At 34.6% G+C, this 15,217-nt stretch overlaps 3 protein-coding genes across 6 annotated transcripts in view; 2 read left to right on the top strand and 1 right to left on the bottom strand.

The window, feature by feature from the left end:
• LOC120067171 (calmodulin-binding transcription activator 4) overlaps window positions 1-2,906 on the top strand; it is a 39,493-nt gene extending 36,587 nt beyond the window's left edge. For all 3 annotated transcript variants that reach the window (XM_039018642.1, XM_039018643.1, XM_039018644.1), the window contains exons 10-12: window positions 162-741; window positions 925-1,218; window positions 2,595-2,906. In XM_039018642.1, the coding sequence (XP_038874570.1) occupies window positions 162-741; window positions 925-1,218; window positions 2,595-2,693 (973 nt within the window). In that variant the 3' untranslated portion in view covers window positions 2,694-2,906. The remainder of the gene's footprint in view (window positions 1-161; window positions 742-924; window positions 1,219-2,594) is intronic.
• Window positions 2,907-4,057: 1,151 nt separating this feature from the next.
• Window positions 4,058-5,485, top strand: LOC120067172. Its single transcript, XM_039018646.1, has 2 exons — window positions 4,058-4,467; window positions 4,871-5,485. The coding sequence occupies exons 1-2, from the start codon at window positions 4,309-4,311 to the stop codon at window positions 5,288-5,290; spliced, it is 579 nt and encodes a 192-aa protein (XP_038874574.1). The 5' UTR covers window positions 4,058-4,308; the 3' UTR covers window positions 5,291-5,485.
• A 2,278-nt stretch (window positions 5,486-7,763) lies between these two features.
• Window positions 7,764-15,004, bottom strand: LOC120068218 (histidine kinase 3). 2 transcript variants are annotated; one of them, XM_039019927.1, is made up of 11 exons: window positions 13,368-15,004; window positions 12,732-13,013; window positions 12,266-12,435; window positions 11,794-12,006; window positions 11,299-11,485; window positions 11,153-11,204; window positions 10,817-11,046; window positions 10,594-10,692; window positions 9,068-10,206; window positions 8,583-8,939; window positions 7,764-8,505 (listed from the first exon to the last, which is right to left on the bottom strand). In XM_039019927.1, the coding sequence occupies exons 1-10, from the start codon at window positions 13,764-13,766 to the stop codon at window positions 8,675-8,677; spliced, it is 3,036 nt and encodes a 1,011-aa protein (XP_038875855.1). In that variant the 5' UTR covers window positions 13,767-15,004; the 3' UTR covers window positions 7,764-8,505; window positions 8,583-8,674. The 2 variants fall into 2 exon arrangements, with proteins under 2 accessions (XP_038875855.1, XP_038875854.1); XM_039019926.1 differs by having other exon boundaries at window positions 8,587-8,939; window positions 13,368-15,003.
• Window positions 15,005-15,217: the final 213 nt, after the last annotated feature.

Raw genomic sequence — 15,217 nt, forward strand, 5'->3', positions numbered from 1 at the left:
TTTTTTATTGTTTATATTTACTACTGATTTTAAAGCCTGAAAATATATACAGCTGCCCTCAGAAAGTTTATATATTTGAGTTTTATTTTAGTAGAGCTTGTGAAATGACTTTTATTTTATTATTATTATTTTTATCGTTTCTTTTTTTCTTCCTGAATCAGGGAAAAAATGGTTGCTGCACTAATAGCCTCTGGAGCATCAGCTGGTGCTGTGACTGATCCTAGTTCACAAGATCCAGATGGTAAAACTGCAGGGTCTATTGCAGACATCCATGGACACAAGGGACTTGCTGGTTATTTATCAGAAGTTGCACTTACTAGTCATCTTTCATCCCTCACATTTGAAGAAAGTGAGCTTTCCAAAGGCTCTGCTGAGTTAGAAGCAGAAATGACAGTAAATTGCATTTCAAATGGGAACCTCTCTTCCGCTGAGGACTATATCCCTCTAAAAAATACGTTAGCTGCAGTCAGGAATGCTGCTCAGGCAGCAGCCCGTATTCAATCTGCTTTCCGTGCACATTCTTTCAGGAAACGACAGCAGAAGGAGGCAGCTTTTGCAGCTTGTATAGATGAGTATGGAATCGATCCAAATGACATACATGGGCTCTTAGCTATGTCAAAGTTAAATTTTTCTAATCGGCGTGATTATAATGCTGCTGCATTATCTATACAAAAGAAGTATCGAGGTTGGAAAGGCCGTAAAGAGTTTTTATCACTACGTCAGAAAGTCGTGAAGATACAGGTACCATATTTTCTCCATAACATTTATGTACATACAAATACGTTAATCAATTCATTTTCACTTGATAAAAACGTGTGAGTTGCAAGGGGATTGGAAACTTTTCATGTCTCTGCTAAGGCTTCAGATGTTGACGCTATTCCAAGTTACTGTTGAAAGATAATTGTTATTTTCCATTGTTAACAGGCACATGTGAGGGGATATCAAGTTAGAAAGCATTACAAAATAATTTGTTGGGCTGTTGGAATTCTTGATAAAGTTGTATTGCGTTGGAGAAGGAAAGGAGTTGGTTTGAGAGGGTTTCGTAGTGAAATAGGATCCATGGATGAAAGTGAAGATGACGATATTATAAAGGTGTTTCGAAAACAAAAAGTGGAAGGAACCATTGATGAGGCTGTTTCTCGAGTGCTGTCCATGGTTGACTCTCCGGATGCTCGTCAGCAATATCATCGTATGCTTGAAGGATTTCGAGAAGCCAAGGTGAGCAGTACTTTTTAATGGTATTTATAATTATGAATTTCAATAATGTCTTGTTTCTTTAGGGCATATACTCGATTCTGATCTGAGAAGCATGACTCCATTTTAGCTTGATCCTATATCACAATTCCATTCTCATTTTACTTTTTATTTATTTATTTATTTATTTTTATTTTTTATCTGGCAAAGAAACTGAATTTTGTTTAACATGTGGATCAGAGAAAACAAGTCCACTTTTCAACAATGCTGGAATCTCTTAACAGCCAGAAACCCTCCTGGTGTTATCTCCAGAATAAAAGAAACTTTGGCTTAGGAAATTAAAACAAATATTTGAACCATTTTTGTCCACTGAACCTATGTTTTATGCATCCAATCAGAAGTTTGGCTTTAGTAGTGAAAAGTATTGACCACTCATCAATCAGATTTAGGGTATGTTTGGTTCAACTTTTTCAAGTGTTCAATTTTGAAAATAAGTCATTTTAGAAAAAACTGAAGTGTTTGACAACGCCTCAAAATATCTTTTGAAACACTTTCGAAATGTTCTTATAACAGTTTTTTTAATTTTTGTCAAAAGAATTTAAATAAAAATGACTTGTCTGAATATCGTTTCTCTCTCTAGTAAATCCAAAGAGGCCCTTAGCTACCTATGTTTTGGACCATCAGTCGTACTTGGACAGAGTTTGGGATGACTTTTTGAAAAAATTATTTTAGTAAAAGCATTTTGTAAGCAGTTTTGGGAGAAGCAACTAATCAAGTGTTTTTCCTAAAAGCAAAGTGGTATCTTTTAGCATTTTTAGAATTTGTAAAACTACTTCTGATTCTTTTTAGACGCTGAGAAAATTTTGAAAAGTACTTTTAATGGGTTAGAAACTCTATACCATTTCAGAAGTTCTCACTTCCTCACCCTTAGTCTTTAGTAAATAAAGAGAGAAGACCATGCAAAATATCGAGAATGTCGTCAATCCATGATAGCTACCTTGACACCTGAATGTTATAGGGTCAGACAAATTGTCTCATGAAATTAGTCGAGGTGCACATAAATTGACCCAAATACTCACGGATATCAAAATAAAAGAATATATATATATATATATATAGATAGATAGATAGATAGATAGATATCAAGAATGTTTTAATTCATTTTCATACTTTTTTCTTCTCAAACAACACATCAAATATAAATATCATCTATACTATCATATGCTGGTTAATGATTCCTAAGTTCTTTTTCTACCCTTTCCACACAAATTTATCCTAAAACATTTTTGTGACTTCGGCGAATTAAGGTGTAGATTAAGCCTGAGATTGGCTATCTTATGGAGCTTATTTGTGGTGCAATCGTTTTCTTTGATGACATCTTATATCCTTAACTTTTACAGGCTGAACTCGATGGTGCTGGTAACAAATCTGCAGCATCGACTTCTCTTACCAATGTTTCTGGAATGGAAGATTGTAATCAATATCCTAAGTTTGCATAGGAGCTACTTGGTGATCCTAATTAACCTAACATTCACTGATTTTATCTCTCTGTGCTAATTACCCCTAGTGGTTATAATTTGTAAGCAAATGTTTACTTCATATCGTCTCTGTAAATGATTTGTATTATTGCTGTAAATGGCTTGGTTGTAACTACATAATTAGATTGATGCAATTAAATTAATCCCTAAGAGCATATTCTCTTTTTTGTTTTTTGTTTGTATTTTTTTTTTCTTTTTGGCTTTTACAGACTATTTGTGATGGGAGAGATTTCATCTCTTGAACCCATGGTAAGATCTTCACATACACTAACTTGGTTGGTCATATGGGATTTGTTTTCATTTCCTTTTTTTTCTTAATTAATGTCTTACTTTCAAGTCTAAATCTTGTTTGATTATAAAGTTTTGCATCTCTTGATAGTATGTGAAGATTTATAGGACTAATTTTATTAAAAGTAATTTTTAAAATACTCATTGATTCACATAAATTGACAATTAGTTAAAGTTGATCATTTACAATTGCATTAGGTATGATGATATTGCACCTTGATTGATAGTTCAACCACCATCCATTAAATAGCCTAAATATTAATCGAGTAATAATGACTACAATATGGCAACATGGGCATAGTTCAACTAGTATAGAATTTGTACTATCGACTTCGAGGTTAGAGATTTGATTTTTTCATCTCACACTTTAATTACAATATCTTTGTTAAAAAAAAAAAAAATCGATTTTTATGTTTTTTTTTTTTTTGGACAATACTTTGAATTTTGTTTTTGATTAATGTGCATTGTATAAGTTCTGAATATAATAGAGTTCATTTACCAACCTCGCCTTTCTTTTCTTTTTTTCTTTCTTTTGAATTAAACAAATAGAAGGGTAGTGGTTAAATCTCAAGAAAAACATGCATATATATATATATATATATATATTGACAAGAGAGACACGAGTACATTAACCATTAGACCATGTTTAAATTTGGCTATATTACTCATAACTTAAACATTAGTGTGTATACATATTAAGAATAGTTGTATTAGGTAGTGCTTTTAGAGATAATAATTAAGTTTATAGCAAATATTTTTAAAAAATTGTAAATATAACAAAATCTAATCGTGATAGTCGTTGATAGATTCTTACTAATGATATGGTTTATTATGGATATTCTTAGTCATATAGTCTATCATTGACAGATTTTAAAAATAAAATTTAAATTTTATTATATTTATTAATATTTTGAGTCTGATTATAAAATTTAAATTTTGTTATATTTGTCTATAGTTAAGTTATGAGGCAACTACCAAATTTAGGGTTGGAATTATAATTTTGAGTCCACAAAAGTGTAATCTTCCGGTGTAATTTTAGCTCTAACTGCGAAGCTATGCATGTGCTATCCAGTTCAGTGCAAACATGCAAGTGCAAGGATGTAGGAGACGGACTACTCACTGCGTGCCACGTGGATGTTACTGCTACCTGTCACCCTCACAGCCACGGTCAGCCATGGCGGCCTCAATACTCCTCTGAAAGCCTCAATCAATGGCGGAACCCGATACTGAAAGAGCGCGATTGAAAATCTATCACCTCTTCCATAGAAATTTCAAGTGAAACAAAGCGATGGAAGAAGAAGAGCAACGCCTGGAGTTGATCAGCCTCGCCATTAGGAGGCTGCTTGAAGAGGACAGAAACAAGAACAAGAAATCCTCTGATCGGAGCTCCCTCGACGATGGCGATGAAAACGAAAACCGTACTCTCCTCCGCGACTTGCTCTCTCAGGTACACCAGATTAACGGTTTAGATTTCCAAAACACTGAACTGAATCTTCAAAATCCCTATCGCTACGTCTTTTGTAATTTATTTTCCCTTTTTTCGTAGTCGTCATTCGATTGAGATTTTTGAGTTGTTGCCTTGTAATGCTTTAATTTCTTCTTCGTTTGTTTCGATTGTGTGTTTCTGGATTTTCTTTGATTATGCTCTGATTAGAAATTTTCAATTTCGTATGAAGGAGAATTGAGTTCAAATTGGGATTATTCGTCTTAATTCATTTGAATTCCACCTAGATTTACCCTTCTGAACTTGTTAATGATGATTTCATTCATTGTCATCACCCTTCCAAGTTTGTCTCTGCTTCTTTAGAGTGTATATTTGGAAACCAAATTCATTTCTTCAACATCAACAGATAGAGTCACTGAAAGAAGGAACAGAATCAGAAGAGTTCGCTTCTGTTTTAGATACTTTGAAAACAAAAGTTGAGAGTTCTGTTAAAGAGGAGATTGTTGATGATGAGTGTAGTAGAGAAGACATTGTTAAAGAGCTGAAGAAGCTGAAGAGGCAAAACCTTTTAACTCACTGTCTTCTCTCAGTGATGATTCTAGTAACTGTTGTTTGGCAGCTTTCTGAGGTCTCCATTATCTTGAATGTAAAAGATAAAATCAGCCATCCCTTTAAATCTTTGGGCAATTTGATCTCAGGAGTCCTCAAACGCCCTAAAACCATTGTTGATAATACAGAGAAGAATTCATCCAAACAAGATCATGATGAAGCTTCAGTTCTTCCCCCTCTCAAAATTCCAGAACTTCCTCATGTGCGTTTGCAATAATTTTGGGTTTGATGGGGGACAGAGAGTGAAGTTTCCATGTGGTGATGATGAAGAAACAGGGAGATATTTGCTTGAAGGAATCCCCACATCCTGTAATTATTAAATTTTGCTTGGTTTTGTGAAATTTGCTATGTGATTTTGGTGGTCAAAGACTATTTTTTTTGTGAAATAAAATACAGAATTTTGATCAGTACCCATTTTTCTCCTTTTTGGAAATGAATGCTTTTAGTTTTGAGGTCTTTTGTTCTACACATCTGAAAAAGTAGCTTTTTGAAGTTTGTGTTAAAAGGAATAACAATTTTAAATCACCCATCAGCTTAAATTTTTGTTCACCCATGAGCCTATTAGCGTTTTTGAATTAATCGATAATTTAATAAATATATATGCTTACATGTATGTGAAAATGTATATATCGAAGATGATTTATTTTTTTTTTTGTTGGAAAGTTGTGACTTGTAAGGAGAAACTTGAAAAGATGTATTGGAAACTACTATAGAATTTGTCAAACGTCTTCCATAGTATAAGTCAAATGTGATTGTGTTGTGCTCAAAGTTCTAGTCCAATACAATCTTGCTTATAAGTGGAGGTACAATAAGTAGGGACGGAATTAGTATGGGTCCAGCCTCCAGGAGACTTAAGTCCCCTCAACTTTATGCTATTTATATAGTATATATATAAAAAGACTGACATGATATCAAAATTATTAGCTAGTCTAATGGTAAATCTGTCTTCCAACCCTATCTAGGTTCAAGCTCCATACATTATATTTATTTTTACTAAATTATATAAAGTCTTTTGTCAACAAAATTTATGGATCCGTTACTGGTTATAAGACACCTGTTTTCCTTTTAAGTTAAAAGTTCATAGCTTCATTTTTATTTCTGTTATACAAACACAAACAAAGGTACATTTATCAAAACTGAGTCTTAGGTGATGTAATGCTATACTGACGCTATATTGGTAAGTTATTTTACTCGTGACAACTTTTAGGATACTTTAATTTACTAAAAGATCAACAAACAAGCCATTGGTGATTAAGATGTCTTGAATTAATAACACGTAGTAACTATTTTAGCTTTTATTAATCACGATTTGATAGTTATATTGCATTACACAAAATCAAGAGGTCAAGACACCAATGGGGATAAAGGATTTGCATTAATATTTCTTGCACCAACACAAACGAAAATATACTTATAATATTGATCGATGAATAGAGTTGAAACTCATAACACCTAATGGAGTGTTACAAAATTTGTCATTCCTTTACTCACAACACTATCAATATTGTAGAATTCCCTCACTTCACACGTTGAATTTAAGGAGAAAAAAACTCTTAATACTCGCATTTATATAAAGTTGGTATGAAAGCATTTATTCCAAAGAACCCAAAAAAAAAAAAATGGAAATTTGAAGGTTCAATCGCCACCTATTTTGACATGTGTGAGAAACTCTTATGCTAAAATTAAGTTAAAAATGTCCAGACAACAAAGTCTCGAAAGAATATACACTTCTGTCTATAAACTAAGAGATTTGTTTACTACTATTATGAGACAAAGTAATATTATATAGTTCAAGCCAAGTTAACTACCATAAAGTTGATATTTATTGTGCGGAACCAAGTTAAATTGTCTTAAATTAAATAGGATATAAGTAGAGACATATCTTCAGAGTTTTTTAATTGTTAATATCAAATATTAACCACGATTAGAAATTATATTTTTGTTTTTTATTTCATAGTTGTACTTGCATGTCCTTAGAATAATAGTTCAATTTTAAATCCACCTAGTATGGTATTCAAAAAAATTGATCAAACCAACTCAATTCGTACGGTTTGGGTTGGATTAGATTAAAAAAAACGAAAATTAACCTACAATAATTTAAACCGATCCGGACTTATTATTAATTCTAAAAAGTATGTTTCTTTTTTCTTTTTTCTTTTTTTTTTTTACTTATGGTACAAATTATATATACATTAATTCAATTATATTTAATTTCAAGGTTGGATAATTATTGTCCAATAGCTTCTAAAAATAATTTTTAACACTTTAAAAAGGAAATTTACATAACATAAATTGAAATTATGCAGATAATCCTAATTTAATAAATAAAAATAATTAAATAAATTTGGTACATATTAACATTTTATTTATTTTTAGAACAAAAATTTTAAATAAATAATACAAACCAACTCAACTCTGGATTATTATTTAATAAGGAATAAAGTTAAAAAAATTTATAACTCGAACAATTATATTGAATCTAGAAAGTGTTTCAACCCAATCCAGTCCAATTCATGAACACCTCTGCTATCCAAAAAAAAAAAATATATATATTTTTTCAAACATCTGATTTTCTATTTGTACAGATGAAGCCTAAACTAAACACTTTCTCCAACATTTGAGAAAACTTGAGCAACAATAAGTCGAAAGTCACTTGACACTCTTCAAGCTCACACAATAGTAGACAGTCATTTGAGAAAAAAGGTATTCCCTTTGTTAATAACAATGATTAAAGGCTTCCAAATTGTAGGTCTTTTCTTGGAAGATCCACTTGACACTCTTCAAGCTCACACAATACTTTTCCACAAAAAAAAAAAAAAAAAAAAAAAAAAAAAAAAAAACTGAATGAATGGTGAAAATTTTATACAGAACACAGACCTGAAGGAATGGAAATCATTATCATTTTTTTTCCTTCAAATCTGATAGTGTGTAAAGTTTTGTCCTATTTTCATTTGGAATAGAGAAGTATACAACAAAATTAGCAAAAAGAAAAAGAGAGGACTAAACTTGTGTGAGTACAAATCAAACATGTTTTTAATATACAAAACACTTTTTCCTTCCAGTTGCCACACAAACATTCTTCTTCCTTCCTTTCTTCCATCCAAATTTATATCTACAGTGCCATTTCTGGTCCCCCTCTGATGAGCAACTTGTAGGATGATCATAAAATAAGGCAAAAAGATTGCAAACCACAGTCTTCAATTACTTTCATTTGAGAAAGTCCCTATTGAATTCTACTTCCAAATGAATCTTGAATTTTTTTCCTCAGTGACCAATCTGGAAACTTCGAAAAAATATAGCGACATTTCTCGTTTGTTCTGATGACGATAACTCCACCCGACCACTCATGTCTGTCTACTATTTACACTCTTCCACAAAATCTAGGCTTGCCTGGCATAATATGAAGCAATCCAAGAAGTCGATCACCTTCGACTGCGAAAGACAATAAGACTGGATAATTTCATCATTACGGTATATCGACTAGAAAATATTCTAGGTAGAACGCTTACTTACTCGGAGGTAATTTACACCCTTTTAAGCATGCTGTACATTCCTGAACAGGCCAATGTCATCGGCAACCTTGGATTTATATGATTGCTCTCTATAAAGTTCCATTTGAGGTACTGTGGAAAAATTGCGAAACTTCTCGGTAAAGTCGCTCAACTTCAAACGGTTTCGAAACATACCCATCCATCCCACACCGAAGGCATTCCTCATGCGTAGCTTGGATTACGTCTGCAGTCATGGCTAAGATGGGTACGCGCCAATAACATGTATTCTCATATGCTTCTTTTGATAGTTCTCCAACTTGGATACCATCATTGATTCGATGTTCAATTTCCCGAATTCTTCTTGTAGCTTCAAAGCTGTGAGGCAGAACAGTAACCACTCAAAATGATCAGCTCGTTTATGTATGTTCAATGTTCATAACTCAAAAGTTTGAACCGTAGTTCTTTAGAAAGGAGGAGAAAAAGGAAGTATATTTATCACATACCCGTCCATTTCTGGCATCTGAATATCCATGAAACATGCATCAAAATGATGGGGTGGCGTAAGCAATCGGATTGCATCTCGTCCACTGTTTTCACATACCACATCAGCTCCATACCGCTGTAGAGCACCAGCAGCGACAATACGATTCACCTTATTGTCATCTATTACTAGAATTTTTCGACCAAGAAGTAAATTACGGAGTGAGAGAACAGGAAGCTCTCCGTTGCGAGGATTACCCTTGATCCCCACACTCATGACTCGGTGTAGAGAGGCAGCGAGCATGCCTGCCCTCAAGGGCTTTAAGATGACAGTGGGGGTGAATACATCAGAAATTATAGTGCTAGCTTTTGAAGAACTAATGGAGCTAGTAAGGAGAAATAGTTTGGGAGGAACCGTATAAGAATTTCTCAAGTTTTTGATAAAATGATCTGATGCGCTCATTTCCTGATCCCAAAGTTTCTGCTCAACAAAAATCATATTGATAGCTGAACCACTAATAGTCGTGGTAGACAGACATTGATTCAGGTCAGATAAGACTTCGACATTAATTCCAAGTCGTTGGATATGATATCTCGATACTTTGGCCCGAATAGGTTGATGGTCCACAACTAATGCTCTCATACCCTTAAATTCTGAGGTTGCAGTAATGGAAGTGTTCTTAATCTGTTGGGTTTTGTTATACTCACTTGAATTGGAAGAACCTTTTGTGAAAACCGCAGTGAATGTGAAGGTAGAGCCAACCTTAGGTACACTCACAAAACCAATCTCCCCCTTCATGAGGCCAACCAAACATTTGCTAATACTTAGCCCAATACCCGTTCCCCCATGAGTTCTAGAGATGGATGGTCGAACCTGCATGAAGGGAGTGAAAATGCGTGACTGGGCTTCTAGTGGAATACCAACACCCGTATCTTCCACGGATACCATGAGGTTAATAAGGTCTGGTGGAGATGGCATGAAATGACAAGTAGTGGGTCCCTCTTGACTGAACGTTCGAAATCCTGCCCAGCTAAGACATCTATTGGCGATAGGATAGCCACTCAAGGTGCTATTTGTTGACGACTCGATCTCAAGATTGATTGATTCCATAACCTCCTTGACGAGATTAACAGTGACAAATATGTGTCCTTTCTCCGTGAACTGCCAAATCCAAACACACTGACTTAGCAGATAAACAAAGACCAATAGTCAAATACACTGGATTCAAGTTTGTATTAAAATAATCATTTTCACTTGTTTTAAGATATTTCACCAATCCTTTGTGTGCCTACACCATAATTCAGAACATCAGTAGAGCGGTTTCCACTCCATTTAGTCATTTAGATAATTTGTTCTTAATTTCCCTATGTATACAAGAAAGAAACACAACTTTAAAACAACACGGGGCATCGATCAGAAAATGTGACTGCATTCAAATCCTCATCCTTGATCGTAGGAAATTCGTGAATACGTTTCCTCCCCAACCCCAATTATCCTTTTTTTTTTTCTTTTTTTTTTTTGGGCAATACAGAAGACAGCATTACTTGCCTTGATTGAGTTTCCCACTAGATTAGTGATGATTTGCCTAAACCTTCCAGGATCACCAATAAGCGTCTCAGGAACACTATCTGAAATGTAAACTGCCAGCTGCAATGACAACAAAATGACACGCAAATATAAATGAGTATAACAACAAAACACATAGAGATGAGGCAACAGAAAATTAAGCATGAAGAATGGTGTGAACTGCGGAATTTGAAGCGTATATTACCTCCAGTCCTTTTTCTTGAGATTTCCCAGAAAAGAGTGATAAAATATCATCCAAAATTGCTCGCAGATCAAACGGTATAGCTTCAAGCTCGAGCTTTCCAGATTCAATTTTTGCCTGATCCAAAACCTCGTTTATTAATGATACCAAAGCTTTTCCACTGTCTTGTGCAGTTTTAACATAATCTTGTTGAGTCACATCTAAGTCTGTGTCCATAAGCAAATGCAACATTCCTGAAATATCCAAAGAAATAGGTCAGATTGTTACTGCAACATAATATAATTTGAAAATCTTCTTAGAAAGAACTAAGGCAAAAAAGAGGCATCGGTAAATTCTCACCTAGAACACCGTTCATTGGGGTTCTGATCTCATGGGAAACAGTTGCAAGGAACTACAAAGGGATAAAGAACTCTTGAGGCTCGATTCGTAGATGAATGTTGAGAAGAAATAATTCTAATCTCTGACTAATCAAAGTGTCCACATACCTGGGATTTGGCAATATCAGCATCTTCTGCCCGTTTCTTGAGTACCATCATCTCATGATAATCATCCTCCACTTTGGCGATTCGGTTCAAAGTTGCATGGAATATATACACCACAAGCAATGCAATAATGAGTATGCCAATTGAAGTTGTCATTGCCAACCATGGCCAAGGTTGTTTTTGTTTGAATCTGTATCAGAAGTATAACATTCACCATTCTGCAATACATGCTTGTCTGATATCTCAACAACTAAAGTAAGCCAGATTTAGATCCCATCAAAGAGAAGAATAGTTGGGTCTTTGAATAGATGGGAAGTTTCACATACACATGCACAATTTTTTTTTACAAAGAAAAAAAAGAAAAAGAAAAAGAAAAAGAAATGATGATCACTTCAAGAAAAACAATATTCTTGGAACACATTGACAATGAGTAGAATAAACCAAGATGAAGAGAATACATCGAAACGGAACTATTTTTGTGGTAATTCATTTCGTCACCTGCATCGCATCTCATGCTTCCTGTCTGGATCCCCAAAGTTAAGGGGGCTAACATGCTGCAACCCATCTTCTGATACAACTTTACCATACATACTGATTGGATGTGACTGGTTAGTGGTATCATAAACATTCACTAGGATGGTTTGGTTGCTTGCGAGCTGTTGAAGTAACTTCTCCACCAGCGACTCGATATCAAAAACTCCGCCAAGATACCTGTTTGACGAACATAGATGCATCGATTATAGAATTGGCAGTTTAAAATACTTCTCTTTGCAATCTATGAATTTCCACCAAATGACAAACATTATCCATTAAAATGTAAGAGGGATTTTTCTATACCTATCATCCTTCAATGGTTGGTTTAACGTTTAAGTTTGGTTCAGATTTCATTAGATAGATTGCATTATTTCAGTAGACGGTACACGACCAAGAGGTAGGCATATCGACTTTGATTATCAGAAAGAAGACATACCCATCTGTAGCTTGAATCCTCTCATTTGGAGTGGCATTTGAGGGAAGATCTCTTTTGTAGACCGCAAATGTAAGTATTACCCCTAGACGATTTGTTTTGATTAACCTGAATGGAGCAGTTAAGACTCCCTTTCCTGATGCTCTAGCACGTAATACATTCTTACGGTCTTCCTGGTTATGCGAATAATTCAGTATTATTGTATGCTTGAAGTGTAGAAATGATAAAATAATTAGTATGACATCACATGTTAGAAGCTCAAAACTTTTCAGGGCATTCTGAAAAATTCACAAGTCATATCAAAACTGGGGCCATTTAACCACCAATCTCAACTAGAAGTATCAGTATCCAAGAAAACGATTGAAGTAAGAAGATTATTTGTCTACAAATTGTCCATTTTGGTCCAGCACAAGATAATTGGAATCTCACTTGACATGAAAAGGTTCCAAAAGATAAGAAAGGATCTCACCACTCCCGACAGCATATCGAGAGAAACAACATGAGAAATTGTATCCTGTGCGAAGATTACAGGAGCATATTCGTCTTGGGTGGGTGATGGCTCCAGATCTTCTGGAGCATAGTCATCTTCGTGAACCGGACTTTGTTCGATTTTGTCCATCCTTTTAATTGTCCAGCCTTGTTGCTTCTCAAAATGTTCTCTTTCAGAATGAAGCACCCTTACCGCATACGCCACACCACTGGTAAGAGGCCTCTCAAACGCAGTTCTTTCTGTGTACCTCGCAAAGGTCCTCTACATGTCTCAAAGTTAGTCTTTGTTGAATGGATAATAGAAATCATACTTCAAAAGAATACACTTGAAAATGAAAGCCAAGGTGTTTTTAATTGAAAAGAGAACATATATAATCTTAAAACTTTATTCATAGTACAGTGGTGCCTCATGATTAGCAAGTTCTGATCTAACTTCAGATTTCAATGCATATATTGTTAACATCATACATAACCAAACCCTGGATGGATAAGCAAATAAGGATTATCAATAAAACATGCTCGAATCTTTCTTCCCCTAACCTTCCTCTGTGATTTGGGGATTGGGAAAAACAGAAAGAGAGAAGGAAGTTGATGAAAATCAAAAATATATTTGTACCTGATCTATAGCAGATGGGTTTTTGCCATGATGAAAGGTGGAGATGAGGATGGACATTGCCTGAATATGATTCATGCTAACATTAAACTGGTCTTGAAGCATCCTAGCCCTCTCATCACACATACTTCCCAAGGCTTCTTTCCTCTTCTCTGTAGCTTGGGAGCTCATGTAATGGAAGATCCATAAAGAAGCAAGAGTAGAACCAAGAACCCAAGCCACCAAAACCCTTCTCCACCATATTTTTCTGACTTTCTTGGATCCAATATACTGGTAGTATTGGTGATGTATATTGCAACAATTCCCAATGATAGTCTCCCACAATTGGAGCCATATCTTCCCACCCTCACCAAGCAAACCAGCCTTAGTTTCCATAACTCCACCATTAAAGAACCAGTTCATGGAAGAAATCTAATCAACCATATAAACAACTACTACTTCTCATAAACATAAGCATCAAAAATAGATGCCCTAACTTTGAGCTAAACCCCAAATACATGAAGAAAATCTCACCCAATTCAGTAGCCGACACAAGTTAAACTAGACAAAGTGACCAACGTGAGGTGGGTCTGGGTCTGACCTCTTTCTTAAACTCAGTTAGAAGTTTTAGAAAGAGAGAGAGAAGAGAGACCCACTATCAAATCTACAGGAAAATGTCTAATTAAACCCAACACTTAGACATGGGGAAAAAACAATCAAGGATGATGGTGATGAAGAGAAGAAGAAGTGTAAAAATGAAAGAGGAAAAAAAAAACCCAACTACAGATTGAAAATGATTTCAAAGGTATGGCAAAGAAGATGCTTTCTTATCCACCCAGCCAAACCAGATGAGTTGAAAACAAGAACGCTATAGTAAGAGCCAAAAATTTCTTTTGATTAAGGGATAAGAAATTCACATACCTACAAAAAAGAAGCCAGAAAAGAATCCTAAGATTCTCAATTTCTAATACTTAAAAAAAAAAAAAAAAAAAACAGAATTTGGTTTTTATCCTGTAGCTGCCCACCAAAACCCAGAACAAGGAATTGGTCCAAACAGAACCCTTAAAAGATTCCCAAACTTAGTTCATCAGAAAAAAGACCCCAAAACACAGCAAATGAATCCAATCCAATAACACCCAAGTCATCAAAAACCAGAGAAAACAAGCATTTCAATCATGTGGGTATCAATGTTTGACCCTTGAGATAACCAACCTGCAAAGATCTATAGAGCAGAAACACATTCAAAAGATTAAAAATAGCAGTAGAAGTTTGAGAAGAAGAAGAAGAGGGAAAACCAACAAAGAATGAACTCATGGAAGAAGCTGAAGAGAAGAGAAAAGAGAAGAAAAGAGGGACTTAGTATAAGCAATAGAGTGGTAAAAATGGATATGGAATTTTCCCCATTATCTCTCTTTCCCTATCCATTTATTTATTTTATTTTCATTATAACATTACATATCCACTCAAATTGATGCAACCTTTCTTAAGAAAATGGATAGAAATAGACCCAAAACAAAACAAAAAAAAAAAAACAAAAACCAAATGAAAATTACATCATATCATGATGAGCTAAAGAGTAGAGAAAAGCCATAGTCCCACTCATCAAACAAATTAGTGCTCTATCTTTCTCTTTCTATCTCTAACTTTGCTGTTTTGTTGATATCCTTATCCAATTCCCCGTCCCCTGCATTTCACAATTTCTACACGCCAACGCTCTACTTTTTGTTGACAAAACTACCCTTCTTTCCCACACATATTTTACGAAACAACCTCTCCATTGCTGTTCTTCTTTTGGGAAAAGTTTGCGTTTTTCTTGTCTTCATTCACACACAGTCAACATTTAAAGTTTCTAAATTTCAATCCCAGGAATATAG

This window comes from Benincasa hispida, chromosome 12 (genome assembly GCF_009727055.1).
Source record: "Benincasa hispida cultivar B227 chromosome 12, ASM972705v1, whole genome shotgun sequence".
Classification (NCBI taxonomy): domain Eukaryota; kingdom Viridiplantae; phylum Streptophyta; class Magnoliopsida; order Cucurbitales; family Cucurbitaceae; genus Benincasa; species Benincasa hispida.

Bases quoted from the DNA above. Each gene is read 5' to 3' on its own strand.
- LOC120067172 (XM_039018646.1), top strand. From the start codon at position 4,309: ATGGAAGAAGAAGAGCAACGCCTGGAGTTGATCAGCCTCGCCATTAGG. The intron at 4,468-4,870 runs GTACACCAGATT...CAACATCAACAG, and splicing joins TCCGCGACTTGCTCTCTCAG to ATAGAGTCACTGAAAGAAGG.
- LOC120068218 (XM_039019927.1), bottom strand. From the start codon at position 13,766: ATGAACTGGTTCTTTAATGGTGGAGTTATGGAAACTAAGGCTGGTTTG. The intron at 11,047-11,152 runs GTGAGAATTTAC...TGGATATTTCAG, and splicing joins CCCAATGAACGGTGTTCTAG to GAATGTTGCATTTGCTTATG. The intron at 8,940-9,067 runs GTATGTGATAAA...TCTGCCTCACAG, and splicing joins CAGATGCCAGAAATGGACGG to CTTTGAAGCTACAAGAAGAA.